Source organism: Oncorhynchus masou, chromosome 24 (assembly GCF_036934945.1).
Source record: "Oncorhynchus masou masou isolate Uvic2021 chromosome 24, UVic_Omas_1.1, whole genome shotgun sequence".
NCBI classification, from domain to species: Eukaryota; Metazoa; Chordata; class Actinopteri; order Salmoniformes; family Salmonidae; genus Oncorhynchus; species Oncorhynchus masou.
This window is the reverse complement of record NC_088235.1, coordinates 113,618,484-113,633,467: the sequence shown is the minus strand read 5'-3', so window position 1 is coordinate 113,633,467 and position 14,984 is coordinate 113,618,484. Positions and strand designations below refer to the sequence as shown.

The following is a 14,984-nucleotide window of genomic DNA, read 5'->3' as shown; positions in this document are numbered from 1 at the left end:
CCGCTGTCTACCTAGCTGCTGCTGCTGCTGTGCCCCGCTGTCTACCTAGCTGCTGCTGCTCAGTGCCCCGCTGTCTACCTAGCTGCTGCTGCTGCTCAGTGCCCCGCTGTCTACCTAGCTGCTGCTGCTGCTCAGTGCCCCGCTGTCTACCTAGCTGCTGCTGCTGCTCAGTGCCCCGCTGCTTACCTAGCTGCTGCTGCTCAGTGCCCCGCTGTCTTACCTAGCTGCTGCTGCTCAGTGCCCCGTCTGCTGCTCCCTAGCTGCTGCTGCTCAGTGCCCCGCTGTCTACCTAGCTGCTGCTGCTCAGTGCCCCGCTGCCTACCTAGCTGCTGCTGCTCAGTGCCCCGCTGTCTACCTAGCTGCTGCTGCTGCTGCTCAGTGCCCCACTGTCTACCTAGCTGCTGCTGCTCAGTGCCCCGCTGCTTACCTAGCTGCTGCTGCTCAGTGCCCCGCTGTCTACCTAGCTGCTGCTGCTGCTCAGTGCCCCGCTGTCTACCTAGCTGCTGCTGCTCAGTGCCCCGCTGTCTACCTAGCTGCTGCTGCTCAGTGCCCCGCTGTCTACCTAGCTGCTGCTGCTCAGTGCCCCGCTGTCTACCTAGCTGCTGCTGCTCAGTGCCCCGCTGCCTACCTACCTAGCTGCTGCTGCTCAGTGCCCCGTTGCCTACCTAGCTGCTGCTGCTCAGTGCCCCGCTGCCTACCTAGCTGCTGCTGCTCAGTGCCCCGCTGCCTACCTAGCTGCTGCTGCTGCTCAGTGCCCCGCTGCTTACCTAGCTGCTGCTGCTCAGTGCCCCGCTGCCTACCTACCTAGCTGCTGCTGCTCAGTGCCCCGCTGCCTACCTTCCTAGCTGCTGCTGCTCAGTGCCCCGTTGCCTACCTAGCTGCTGCTGCTCAGTGCCCCGTTGCCTACCTAGCTGCTGCTGCTCAGTGCCCCGCTGTCTACCTACCTAGCTGCTGCTGCTCAGTGCCCCGCTGCCTACCTAGCTGCTGCTGCTCAGTGCCCCGCTACCTACCTAGCTGCTGCTGCTCAGTGCCCCGCTACCTACCTAGCTGCTGCTGCTCAGTGCCCCGCTGTCTACCTAGCTGCTGCTGCTGCTCAGTGCCCCGCTGCTTACCTAGCTGCTGCTGCTCAGTGCCCCGCTGTCTACCTAGCTGCTGCTGCTCAGTGCCCCGCTACCTACCTAGCTGCTGCTGCTCAGTGCCCCGCTGTCTACCTAGCTGCTGCTGCTGCTCAGTGCCCCGCTGCTTACCTAGCTGCTGCTGCTCAGTGCCCCGCTACCTACCTAGCTGCTGCTGCTGCTCAGTGCCCCGCTGTCTACCTAGCTGCTGCTGCTCAGTGCCCCGCTGTCTACCTAGCTGCTGCTGCTCAGTGCCCCGCTGCTTACCTAGCTGCTGCTGCTCAGTGCCCCGCTGTCTACCTAGCTGCTGCTGCTCAGTGCCCCGCTGCTTACCTAGCTGCTGCTGCTCAGTGCCCCGCTGTCTACCTAGCTGCTGCTGCTCAGTGCCCACCTAGCTGCTGCTGCTCAGTGCCCCGCTGCTTACCTAGCTGCTGCTGCTCAGTGCCCCGCTGCTTACCTAGCTGCTGCTGCTCAGTGCCCCGCTGTCTACCTAGCTGCTGCTGCTCAGTGCCCCGCTGTCTACCTAGCTGCTGCTGCTCAGTGCCCCGCTGTCTACCTAGCTGCTGCTGCTGCTCAGTGCCCCGCTGTCTACCTAGCTGCTGCTGCTGCTCAGTGCCCCACTGTCTACCTAGCTGCTGCTGCTGCTCAGTGCCCCGCTGCTTACCTAGCTGCTGCTGCTCAGTGCCCCGCTGCTTACCTAGCTGCTGCTGCTCAGTGCCCCGCTGTCTACCTAGCTGCTGCTGCTCAGTGCCCCGCTGCCTCCCTAGCTGCTGCTGCTCAGTGCCCCGCTGTCTACCTAGCTGCTGCTGCTCAGTGCCCCGCTGCCTACCTAGCTGCTGCTGCTCAGTGCCCCGCTGTCTACCTAGCTGCTGCTGCTGCTCAGTGCCCCACTGTCTACCTAGCTGCTGCTGCTCAGTGCCCCGCTGCTTACCTAGCTGCTGCTGCTCAGTGCCCCGCTGTCTACCTAGCTGCTGCTGCTGCTCAGTGCCCCGCTGTCTACCTAGCTGCTGCTGCTCAGTGCCCCGCTGTCTACCTAGCTGCTGCTGCTCAGTGCCCCGCTGTCTACCTAGCTGCTGCTGCTCAGTGCCCCGCTGCCTCCCTAGCTGCTGCTGCTCAGTGCCCCGCTGTCTACCTAGCTGCTGCTGCTCAGTGCCCCGCTGCCTACCTAGCTGCTGCTGCTCAGTGCCCCGCTGTCTACCTAGCTGCTGCTGCTGCTCAGTGCCCCACTGTCTACCTAGCTGCTGCTGCTCAGTGCCCCGCTGCTTACCTAGCTGCTGCTGCTCAGTGCCCCGCTGTCTACCTAGCTGCTGCTGCTGCTCAGTGCCCCGCTGTCTACCTAGCTGCTGCTGCTCAGTGCCCCGCTGTCTACCTAGCTGCTGCTGCTCAGTGCCCCGCTGTCTACCTAGCTGCTGCTGCTCAGTGCCCCGTTGCCTACCTAGCTGCTGCTGCTCAGTGCCCCGCTGCCTACCTAGCTGCTGCTGCTCAGTGCCCCGCTGCCTACCTAGCTGCTGCTGCTGCTCAGTGCCCCGCTGCTTACCTAGCTGCTGCTGCTCAGTGCCCCGCTGCCTACCTACCTAGCTGCTGCTGCTCAGTGCCCCGCTGCCTACCTTCCTAGCTGCTGCTGCTCAGTGCCCCGTTGCCTACCTAGCTGCTGCTGCTCAGTGCCCCGTTGCCTACCTAGCTGCTGCTGCTCAGTGCCCCGCTGTCTACCTACCTAGCTGCTGCTGCTCAGTGCCCCGCTGCCTACCTAGCTGCTGCTGCTCAGTGCCCCGCTACCTACCTAGCTGCTGCTGCTCAGTGCCCCGCTACCTACCTAGCTGCTGCTGCTCAGTGCCCCGCTGTCTACCTAGCTGCTGCTGCTGCTCAGTGCCCCGCTGCTTACCTAGCTGCTGCTGCTCAGTGCCCCGCTGCCTAAATTTGGCCTTACTGCTCTCAGCCCATAGAAACACATTGAATAACAGACCGTCCTTACTGCTCTTAGCCCATAGAAACACATTGAATAACAGACAGAAGATTGGTGAGGTGTTAAAACCAGTAAAGCCCATTGCGTGACAATGTGTCACACAGGAGGGAATTCTGGGAAGATTAGTTTTCGTGTTGGCCGGTAGGACGGTGGAGGCTGCCAGACAGAGGAAGGATGCATCTCGGGGAGCAGATGAAACGAGGAGAGACGTCTCTCACTGTGACCGCCTGACCTCAGGAAGGGGAAGAGGAAGGTGTGGGCCCGTGACGAACTAACACGGCATTCACAGAATTAACCACACAGTGTGCGCACACACACCCACACATCCAGCACCACCATCCCCCAGCAACCCCCCCCCCCTCCCCCCAGCAGCACCACCACCAACCTCATCTCACACCGCCCCAGCACCAGACCTCCCCAGCCCCAACCTCACCCCCAGCCTCAACTCACACTGACCCAGCACCAACCCCCCCAGCAACAACCTCACCCCCCCCTCCCAGCACCAACATCACACAATTGCGTTCATTTTTGGTGATATTCTTATGTCTGGATAAGGCTTTAAAAATACAGGATCAAATATTGCTACGTCACATGACTGCACACAACACAGGGCCCTAGCACAGCAGACAAAACTGTATAGACAGTTTAAGGGTTTTCACAGAATGAGGAACAAACCCGTAAGACAACAGTTAGTCATCTTTAGTGTTGAGAAACCATAGCTAAGCAAGGTGGTGCCGAGATCCTTGACAAGTTTCCAAAGTAGTGCCGAGTTCAGGGGAGTTTGTGTTATTATACCAGTAGTATATAGATCATAGTAGTATATCATCACGGATGGAATGCTGTTGGAGGATCACTTTTGGAAACATGTTCTTTAATAATATATTTTTTTTGTGGGGGGGGGGGGTCTGGATGTACAATTTATAAATAAATTCAATTAAATTCTTCCAACTGACATCCAGGATCCAAAGCAATCGTTCTAACAGATGGTGTGTCTTAGTGTGGGGAAATCTAGTGGGAACCTTGTGCAAAGGTGACTCAACAGGTTTCAACTCCGTTTCCAGTTGAGGGAAATGTGATTGTTACGACCATAGAATTAGAACGATGACGGTCGTTGCGGAGCAGACGACTCAGCGCGAGTTGCATACTTGTCTCGCCATGCCATGTGGAAATAAACGAGGACGCCAGAGGCTAGCCCTTCGACTTACTGACTAACCCACAGAATTAAAAAACAGAGCTCTGCCTGATCTCGAGTTCAGCTGGTTTGCTATGTCCCCGTGATGATTTGATTGACAGATTACCTGTGATGAAGCCCTCGTAGTTTACAGCTCTCTGTCAGCATCATGGTCACCTGCACCTCAGAGGCATGGTCTACAGAATGAGAGAAGTGAAAGACAAGATACTCAACTTTAGTCTAGAAATCTAGGGATCTACTGAAGTCTTGAAGGAGACATAACTTAAGTTGTGGAACGCAAACCATAAACACCACTCAGACTGCTTCTGCTGTATTCTAACCCTCCTTGGCCATGAACATTCCTCCTGACTAAAAGGGGGGGGGGGGGGGTGTCGTCTAAAAAGGTCATCTAACAGTCTAACAACCCTCTTGACCTCACACCATTCCATTTTCTGAGAACAGCCCCAGTCATGGCTTCCTGTGAGAGTTATATCTTCTCTGGTTGGAAACGCACAGCCGCTAGATTGACTCTTGCCAAGCCAAGCCACACAGAGACCCAGAACTGGCTTCTATTACTATTTAAAATATTTCAAAAAAATATTGGGCGTTTTTTTTTTTTGCCTCCCGTATGCCTGGAGTGTCAGATGGGTGGGGTTTGCAGTCACGTGACTATTCTATTGATTCTAATTGGCCAAACTCAAGCAAACCCTAGATAAAGTATTTGAAGTGATTTCTTAAACTAATTGAACCCAGGTCTACAGTTTAATCTGGGAGAGAGAGAGAGGGGCCTTCTGGGAAGTGGGCTTGTTTCCTGCTCTCTGGGCCTGCTGGGAGGAAGAGGAGGAGGAAGTGGAATGATGAACAAAGCAGGACCCTGGTATGGTTGGCATGGTGGTGGGCACATTGTTCATGGTCTGGAACCCACTCCACCCTGGATAAACATGGAAGTGGCCAGGCGAGCAAGAGGGCAAAGGTCAGCTGGAAGGGAGACACGAACCTGAGAACGTCTGTGGGAAGGAGAGTCATACGCTGTGGGGGTGGTAAACTAAGGGTACTCTTCCACCTGACGAGATATAAGGTCATGTTGGGCGGCAGGGTAGCCTAGTGGTTAGAGTGTTGGACCAGTAACCAAAAGGTTGCAAGTTCAAATCCCCGAGCTGACAAGGTAAATATCTGTTCTGCCCCCGAACAAGGCAGTTAACCCACTGTTCCTAGGCTGTCATTGAAAATAAGAATTTGTTCTTAACAAAAGGTAAAACAAAGTGGTCAGAGTCCACCGAACCCATAATCTTAGTTTAACATTACGGTTCTAATCAGTAGGCTAACAGCCCTACTAACAACTATTTTCATATGCACAGGAAACCTAATGAGAAGTCCATATCCGTTTATTGAAACTGGTGGGAAATTAGCAGATATCAGCAATACACAGTATAAACATTAATGGACTCACTGATAGGGGTCTTACGACACTCTAGGATGTCAATAACATTGTTGAAAGGTTCTTGAAAGGTTTCAAATCCAAAAGACCTGATGAACTATATTCTCGTGTTGTGTGTACCATTCATTTTCTGAGCACGGTACAATTGACACCAGCTATAACCTTCGGTCAACCCTTTAACAGTGGAATTTCTCCTACGGAGGGCTGCTCAGGAGTCTGCGTGGCTTTAGTAGAGAGATAAAGTCGACAGAGCAACTTGGTAGAAACAGATCGGGTGGCACTCAGTTTACTCATGGCACCTGACTTAACACTGTTTGCCAAGCACTTCAGTTTCTAAAAACACGGTAAGTTACCCATGAACATTTTTGAACTAACTTTACAGCATAATGTTTCAATTTACGGTCAAAAAACATTGTTTGTTACACTAGAGTGCAGTAGCTGAAGCAGTGACGAGGGAACGAATGGGTTGCAGACAGTCAACATGGGAACGAATGACTGCATACCTTTCACTGTCTTCACAAAGCAACATTTCTCCTTGGCCGGGTCCTTTTCGTCCAACAGAACACCGTGGAAGATGCGGCCAAATGTTCCTGTGAAAGAAGAGCACATTTTTGATTGAGGCAGAGGCAGGCCGGCGCATCTCATTGACAGACTGTCAGTGAACTGTCACCTCACACACTGGAGGACAGAGGGTGGGTCTTTGTTCATTCCTTTATCACTAATTGGAAAACATTAAAACACAGAACCCCAAAGAGCATTTTATGGCTCTGTAAAACTGGTGGTCTCCAGGGCTCGCTATTGTTCTCACTACTGGTGTCCCTCAGGGCAATGTAAAACTGGTATTCCCCAGGGTTCGGAACGAGGACCTCTCCTATGGTCACTACCGGTGTCTCCCAGGGTTCGGTAGTAGGACCTCTCCTGTGGTCACTACCGGTGTCCCCCAGGGCCCGGAACGGGGACCTCTCCTGTTCTCATTACCGGTGTCCCCCAGGGCTCAGAACTAGGACCTCTCCTGTTCTCATTACAACTATACACCAGGGCTCTGTACAAGGTATTCTTTAATGACTCACTACTGGTGTCCCCCAGGGCTTGGTAATAGGTCCTCACGTGTCACTTTGGTCATATCCTCAAAAGCTCGCTTACCATTGCTATGCTGATGACAGTCAACCTTCTGACAAATCTGGGGACTATGACAGAGCTATTCTGACAAACAGCTACAACACATGGAAAAGATAGAAAGGCGTGGAAACGCATATGTTCTCCTAATATAAGCATTGATAGCTTCAGGGACAGAGAAACAGAGCAGAGGGCAGGTAAAAATAAATTTAAGCGCATAAACCATCAAGGTAAAGTGAAGAATCCAGGCCTTGAGGCCAACTTGGCCCCGTGTCTCACCAGGAGCAGCGATGACAGATAACAACAGGGTTTAACTGTCTCTTCGCTCTCTCCCTGACTCTGTCGGGCGAGTCTGGACCTGCAGGCTCACTGAAAACCATACGGAATAGGAGATCCCCCTCCAAGGCTCCTTTTCTCTGCCTCCCTCACAAACATCCTGACCTCTTCCTATAGGCCCGGTGTTCCGGTAAACACTGACTGAGGTAATATTCTGCTGTAAATCTGAAGAGTTACCACATCACTTAGGCAAAAACAACTCACTCCAGTCCTCGTTGCACAAGGCAGGCAGGCTGATAACGTGAGGTCTCTGGGACAGAGGGAATAGGATATCATGAGTGATCAGCAAACAACGATCCTAAAACTAAAAGACTACAGCACCGATCATTAGGTGTACATGGAGTCTACGAGCACAGTCAGAAGTACTGTTAATCAATGATAGCAACACTGTTTATGCAGTGTGCCTGAGGGTTTTCCATGTAGTCTGCAGCTGTCTGATAAAAACAATGAATAATAATAAAGTCAGTAAAACAAACCATATTCACAGAAGTGAGCGATGTTATCCATCAATAAGCACTAGTTGTTATAAACACATAACACACACAGATCCTTGGGCTATGGGAGCCAGGGAGGATCAGATCAGTTTCTGCTGAGGAGTAGTGTGATTTCTGCAGGCCGTTGTGTCAACATCCTCTCAGCTAGGGGCCAGACCAGAGGTGAGCTGGAGCAAGGCCAGAGCCAGAGCAGACCAGGACTGGTGCAAGGCCAGAGCCAGACCGGAGCTACACTGGAGCAAGGCCAGAGCCAGACCGGAGCTACACTGGAGCAAGGCCAGAGCCAGACCAGGACTGGAGCAAGGCCAGAGCCAGACCAGGACTGGAGCAAGGCCAGAGCCAGACCAGAGTTATACTGGAGCAAGGCCAGAGCAAGACCAGAGTTATACTGGAGCAAGGCCAGAGCCAGACCAGGACTGGAGCAAGGCCAGAGCCAGACCAGGACTGGAGCAAGGCCAGAGCCAGACCAGGACTGGAGCAAGGCCAGAGCCGGACTGGAGCTACACTGGAGCAAGGCCAGAGCCAGACCAGAGTTATAATGGAGCAAGGCCAGAGCAAGACCAGGACTGGAGCAAGGCCAGAGCCAGACCAGAGCTACACTGGAGCAAGGCCAGGGCTGGAGCTACACTGGAGCAAGGCCAGTGCCAAACCAGAGCTATACTGGAACCAGGCCAGGGCCAGACCTTGGGACTGGAATATGATACACGCTGTAGTAGAACCACCAAGAGCGGTGTTTAAGAGGCCACAACATGTTAGTGAAAACGGACCACCTACCCGCACGAGACACTTTCTCAGTGATATTCCTTATGGGAATTACGTATGCAGGCATTGCACCTAAGACAACTTTACGAACAAATGGCTTTGGGCAGTCATTCAAGGGATATTGTCAATTTCCTCATGTTTGTATGTATGTGTGTGTGTGTGTGTGTGTGTGTGTGTGTGTGTGTGTATGTATATGTATGTATGTATGTATGTATGTATGTATGTATGTATGTATGTATGTATGTATGTATGTATGTATGTGTATGTGTATGTGTATGTGTGTGTGTGTGTGTGTGTGTGTGTGTGTGTGTGTGTGTGTATACATGCATGGTATATATATATTTTATATATATATATTTTTAGTGTTCCCTTTATTTTTTATATATATATATATATATATATATACACATACACTGCTCAAAAAAAATAAAGGGAACACTAAAATAACACATCCTAGATCTGAATGAATGAAATATTCTTATTAAATACTTATTTCTTTACATAGTTGAATGTGCTGACAACAAAATCACACAAAAATTATCAATGGACATCAAATTTATCAAACCCATGGAGGTCTGGATTTGGAGTCACACTCAAAATTAAAGTGGAAAACCACACTACAGGCTGATCCAACTTTAATGTAATGTCCTTAAAACTAGTCAAAAGGAGGCTCAGTAGTGTGTGTGGCCTCCACGTGCCTGTATGACCTCCCTACAGCGCCTGGGCATGCTCCTGATGAGGTGGCGGATGGTCTCCTGAGGGATCTCCTCCCAGACCTGGACTAAAGCATCCGCCAACTCCTGGGCAGTCTGATGTCCCAGATGTGCTCAATTGGATTCAGGTCTGGGGAACGGGCGGGCCAGTCCATAGCATCAATGCCTTCCTCTTGCAGGAACTGCTAACACACTCCAGCCACTTGAGGTCTAACATTGTCTTGCATTTGGAGGAACCAAGGACCAACAGCACCAGCACAAGGGGTCTGAGGATCTCATCTCGGTACCTAATGGCAGTCAGGCTACCTCTGGCGAGCACATGGAGGGCTGTGCGGCCCCCCAAAGAAATGCCACCCCATACCATGACTGACCCACCGCCAAACCGGTCATGCTGGAGGATGTTGCGGGCAGCAGAACGTTCTCCACGGCGTCTCCAGACTCTGTCACATGTGCTCAGTGTGAACCTGCTTTCATCTGTGAATAGCACAGGGCGCCAGTGGCGAATTTGCCAATCTTGGTGTTCTCTGGCAAATGCCAAACGTCCTGCACGGTGTTGCACAACCCCCACCTTTGGACATCGGGCGCTCCTACCACCCTCATGGAGTCTGTTTCTGACCGTTTGAGCAGACACATGTACATTTGTGGCCTGCTGGAGGTCATTTTGCAGGGCTCTGGCAGCTCCTCCTATATAAAAAAAAACTGTAAAATGTGCGAAGTTGCTGGATATTGGTGGGAACTGCAACACGTTGTCAGACACGTTGATCCAGAGCATCCCAAACATGATCAATGGGCGACGTCTGGTGAGTATGCAGGGTCATTTTCAGCTTCCAGGAATTGTGTACAGAGCCTTGCGACATGGGGCCGTGCATTATCATGCTGAAACATGAGGGGAACATTTAAAGGTCTTGCGCACATCAACTACCGAGAGCGTTATCACAGTCACCCAGAACAGCTAATGCTCGCGTGAATGCTTCAGTGTTGCTTGCCTCGAAGCGAGCATAAAAGGCATTTAGCTCGTCTGGTAGTCTCACGTCACTAGGCAGCTCGCGTTTGGGTTTCCCTTTGTAGTACCGTAATAGTTTAACTTCTTTGGGACAGGGGGGCAGTATTTAGTAGCTTGGATGAATACGGTGGTCGTGACGCTCGTTCACGTGAGAGTTACCTCGCGTTCCATTGCTTTTCTACAGACAAAGGAATTCTCCAGTTGGAACATTATTGTATATTTATGATAAAAACATCCTAAAGATTGATTCTGTACTTTGTTTGACATGTTTCTACGGACTGTAACAAAACTTTTTGGACTTCCAACCTTTCCGCTGGACATGCACGCGCGTCGTGAGTTTGGATTTGTTTACAAAACACGCTAACAAAAGGAGGTGTTGGACATAAATTATGAACTTTATCGAACAAATCAAACATTTATTGTGGAACTGGGATTCCTGGGAGTGCATTCTGATGAAGGTCAAAGGTAAGTGAATATTTATAATGTTATTTCTGACTTCTGTTGACTACCCAATATGGCGGATATCATTTTGGCTTGTTTGGGCTCTGAGCGCCGTACTCAGATTATGCTTTTTCCGTAAAGTTTTTTTTTAAATCACCACGTGTTTTGGAACTACTGAACATAACACGCCAATGTAAAATTTGATTTTTGGATATAAATATGAAGTTTATCAAACAAAACATATATGATTTAATGTTAAAATATACATGTAAGTGTCATCTGATGAATATCAAAGGTTAGTAATTAATTTAATCTATATTTCTGTTGTTTTCTGTGACTCCTCTCTTTGGCTGGAAAAATAGCTGTGTTTTTCTGTGACTTGGTGACCTAACATAATCGTTTGTGGTGCCTTCACTGTAAAGCCTTTTTGAAATCAGACACTGTGGCTGGATTAACGAGAATTATATCTTTAAAATTGTGAAAAATACTTGTATGTTTGAGGAATTTTAATTATGAGATTTTTGTTGTTTTGAATTTGGCGCCCTGCACTTTCACTGGCTGTTGGCGGGGTGGAACGCTACAGTCCCACATTTCCCAGAGAGGTTAAGCCCTGCCACATCCGACGAGCGTCTTCGTCCTGTATTGACGCTTTGTCTGTTTCATGGTTCGCCTGAGGGCATAGTGGGATTTCTAATAGGCATCTGGATTAGTGTCCCGCTCCTTGAAAGCAGAAGCTCTAGCCTTTCGCTCGATGTGGATGACACCTGTAATCCATGGCTTCTGGTTGGGAAATGTACGTACGGTCACTGTGGGGAAGATACCGTCAATGCACATATTGATGAAGCCGATGACTGAGGTGGTGACGAACGACTGTGATGAACGACACACTGATGAACAACCGCAGCGTTTCACACCTACACACTGACGAACGACCGAGGCGTTTCACAACTACACACAGACAAACGACCACCTCGTTTCACACATGCACACTGACGAATGACCATGACACCTTGGTTAGTGTCAGTTGGAAGTGAGAGCTGGTCATTGGACCGTGTGTTCTGTACCATCTTTTAGTTTCACAACCAGGTAACACAATAACATAAACGGAGTTGGACATTGTGTTCTGTGTTCTTTTGGTTTCACAACATGAGATGATTGCTGAAGGTCAGAAGATACTCCCCAGAAGAGAACAACTGATCTACCGGACATGTTGGGTCACGTCGCAGCGCAGTGTGTGTCCTGTGACTGTGTATGCTATAGCTGTCAGTCAGGATACTTGTGTTGTGATGGTTTAATGCAGTTTAATCCAATAATCACAATTCAGGCTATATTCAGACTTCAGCGCCAGTCAGCTCTGGTATTCTGGGGGGAGTTTTGCGAACTGTTTGAGTCGCTGGTGCAATACTCTGTGTGTGTGTTAACTTCGTGTAGGACATCCCGTAGAGTGACTCAGTGTGTGTAGGTGTGTTAACTTCGTGTAGGACGTCCCGTAGAGTGACTCAGTGTGTGTAGGTGTGTTACCTTCGTGTAGGACATCCCGTAGAGTGACTCAGTGTGTGTAGGTGTGTTACTTTCGTTTAGGACATCTCGTAGAGTGACTCAGTGTGTGTAGGTGTGTGTGTGTGTTACCTTCGTGCAGGACATCCCGTAGAGTGACTATCAGTGTGTGTGTGTGTGTGTTACCTTCGTGCAGGACGTCCCGTAGAGTGACTATCAGCGTGTGTGTGTTACCTTCGTGCAGAACGTCCCGTAGGGTGACAGTGTGTGTTACCTTCGTGCAGGACGTCCCGTAGAGTGACTCTCAGTCTGGAGATGGAGATGTCTTTGACCTTGGCTTTGGCTTCAAGCAGACTAACACTTCTCAGGTCGTTCTTCTCAATACGCAGTGACGGGTAGCCTTGGTGGGTGGGGGAGAGAAGGAGAGGGGGACGTCGGGTAGGGGCGTCGGGTAGGAGGGGGGGACGTCGGGTAGGAGGGGGGACGTCGGGTAGGAGGGGGGACGTCGGGTAGGAGGGGGACGTCGGGTAGGAGGGGGGACGTCGGGTAGGAGGGAGGGACGTCGGGTAGGAGGGAGGGACGTCGGGTAGGAGGGAGGGACGTCGGGTAGGAGGGAGGGACGTCGGGTAGGAGGGAGGGACGTCGGGTAGGAGGGAGGGACGTCGGGTAGGAGGGAGGGACGTCGGGTAGGAGGGAGGGACGTCGGGTAGGAGGGAGGGAGAGGGGGACGGTAGATAGGAGTCAGGGAGAGGGGGACGGTGGGTAGGAGGGAGTGAGGGAGGGAAGGAGGGAGAAAAAGCGAGCGACAGACAAGTCAGTGTGCGTTTAAAAAAAAAAACAGCCCTCTAATACATTTTTTATTTTTTTATTTTATTTTACCTTTATTTAACCAGGCAAGTCAGTTAAGAACAAATTCTTATTTTCAATGACGGCCTAGGAACAGTGGGTTAACTGCCTGTTCAGGTGCAGAACGACAGAGTTGTACCTTGTCAGCTCGGGGGTTTGAACTCGCAACCTTCCGGTTACTAGCCCAACACTCTAACCACTAGGCTACCCTGCCGCCACATTCTCCTCCCTTCTAATAAAACTCTCCTAACTTTGTGTCTTTCACCGTCGCCCTCCAATAAACTTGAAAATATGAGAAGGAGTTTGAACCTGAGTATGATGACTTATCTGAGGCTCAAAAGGTGTATGAAAGCCATGTTTAGAACTGAATCAACTTTCTTCAGTTTAGTTTGTTCACCCGCGACTGCTAATAAAATCATCCGTAACGACCTGACTATATGTGATAGTGTAAATCTGAGTCCTGCACCCGCTAATATAGAACAATAGAGAACGCCGTGAGCTCGTCAGAGATGGCAGAACCATTCTTCAACAGGGGGTGTAGGATCCTTTTTTGTTGCTCAATTTACATTCGTTACTGCTTATAATTTCTAACATTTAGCAATTTGTTAGACATCTTTGTCTCTAATTAGATACGTGAAGCTTCTCTTCCGTCATTACTTGTTGGCCTAGAAGACATAAATAAACACTTGCTCACCAGAATAATGTCATCAATCAATAGAATGAATGCTTCAATCTACTTGACATCAGTAAAACTCTGTAACATGTCCTTCATTCGCGGAGCAAATACGTCTAGGGACCACCGGGGAGAACACTCAATAACCCCCCCCCCCAAAACAATTATAATGGCAAAGATTTTCCGTGCAACATTTCCTAATGTCATCAGTTTGACTGGTTGTAGGAAGTAGAAATCTGTGAAAACGACAGCATGTTTCTGATAATATTTCAGTTTGAATGATGCTGATGACTATAACACCTCTGCAGGCTGTCCATTCACGTGTTCTCAAGATGCTGAAAGAAATAAAATCCTATTTCTCCACTCCTGTTCGTGAGTCAAAATGTACTTCTTTTTTTGTGTGTGGAAAAGAAATGCTGGAGTCAGTGTGCAGCACGTAATACTAAGGCTAGGTTAAAGACCTACAGTCAAGTGTCCAGATTTCATTTGCCATTCAACCCATCTGAACAGTAAGCTGCAGTTCCCTTGAGATAACACAGGCCTATTTGAAGTCACTGTCTTGTGACTCACAGCCATTACCCGACACAGCCATTACCCGGCACAGCCATTACCCGGCACAGCCATTACCCGGCACAGCCAGCACCCGGCACAGCCAGCACCCGGCACAGCCAGCACCCGGCACAGCCAGCACCCGGCACAGCCAGCACCCGGCACAGCCATTAACCGGCACAGCCAGCACCCGGCACAGCCATTACCCGGCACAGCCATTACCCGGCACAGCCATTACCCGGCACAGCCAGCACTGCTATCATCCTCTTTTACCACTTATCCAAATCTTTCCGAAACATTCCTGTTCTGGTCCTCCCTTCTCCATTTTCGACTTCCCATTTCACAGCTTTTCTCTTATTTAACTCAACCTTGACATCATTGCCCTTTTTTGTCTCAGTGGATCGACGTGAACTTTTTCTGCACCATCCCAAAACGTTTTGTTTTTTTTGTTTGTTTTTTTGCGATTGGTGTATAGACTATTTGGTGTGTTAAAAGTTTTGCGCTATAGCTTAAGCTGGCAAAAGCATAAGTGACAACAAAACCTCAAATTGATACATTAATGGATTATTTTTAATCAAATCTAATTTTATTTGTGACAAGCGTCGAATACAACCGGTGTAGACTGTACAGTGAAATTATTACCTACAAGCCCTTTACCAACAAATGCAGTTAAGAAAAATAAGTGTTAAGGTATTGTATTCTTTCTTCAACCCACCACCCACCCTTCATCCACACAATATTTCATGACCTTAAAACCCAACAACTGCCCCGCGGATATAACCATCACTATCACACACCCTTTAAACCCTCTATGCTCCTCTCACACCCCTCTTTCAAAGTCACCGAGATCTCTTCTTCTACCCAAAA

At 50.1% G+C, this 14,984-nt stretch overlaps 1 protein-coding gene across 4 annotated transcripts in view; it reads right to left on the bottom strand.

Annotated features, from left to right (window-relative positions):
- ryk (receptor like tyrosine kinase) overlaps nucleotides 1–14,984 on the bottom strand; it is a 128,410-nt gene that overhangs the window by 47,542 nt on the left and 65,884 nt on the right. For all 4 annotated transcript variants that reach the window (XM_064936191.1, XM_064936194.1, XM_064936192.1 and 1 more), the window contains 3 exons: nucleotides 12,324–12,449; nucleotides 6,191–6,277; nucleotides 4,377–4,446 (listed from right to left, as the gene is read on the bottom strand). In XM_064936191.1, the coding sequence (XP_064792263.1) occupies nucleotides 4,377–4,446; nucleotides 6,191–6,277; nucleotides 12,324–12,449 (283 nt within the window). The remainder of the gene's footprint in view (nucleotides 1–4,376; nucleotides 4,447–6,190; nucleotides 6,278–12,323; nucleotides 12,450–14,984) is intronic.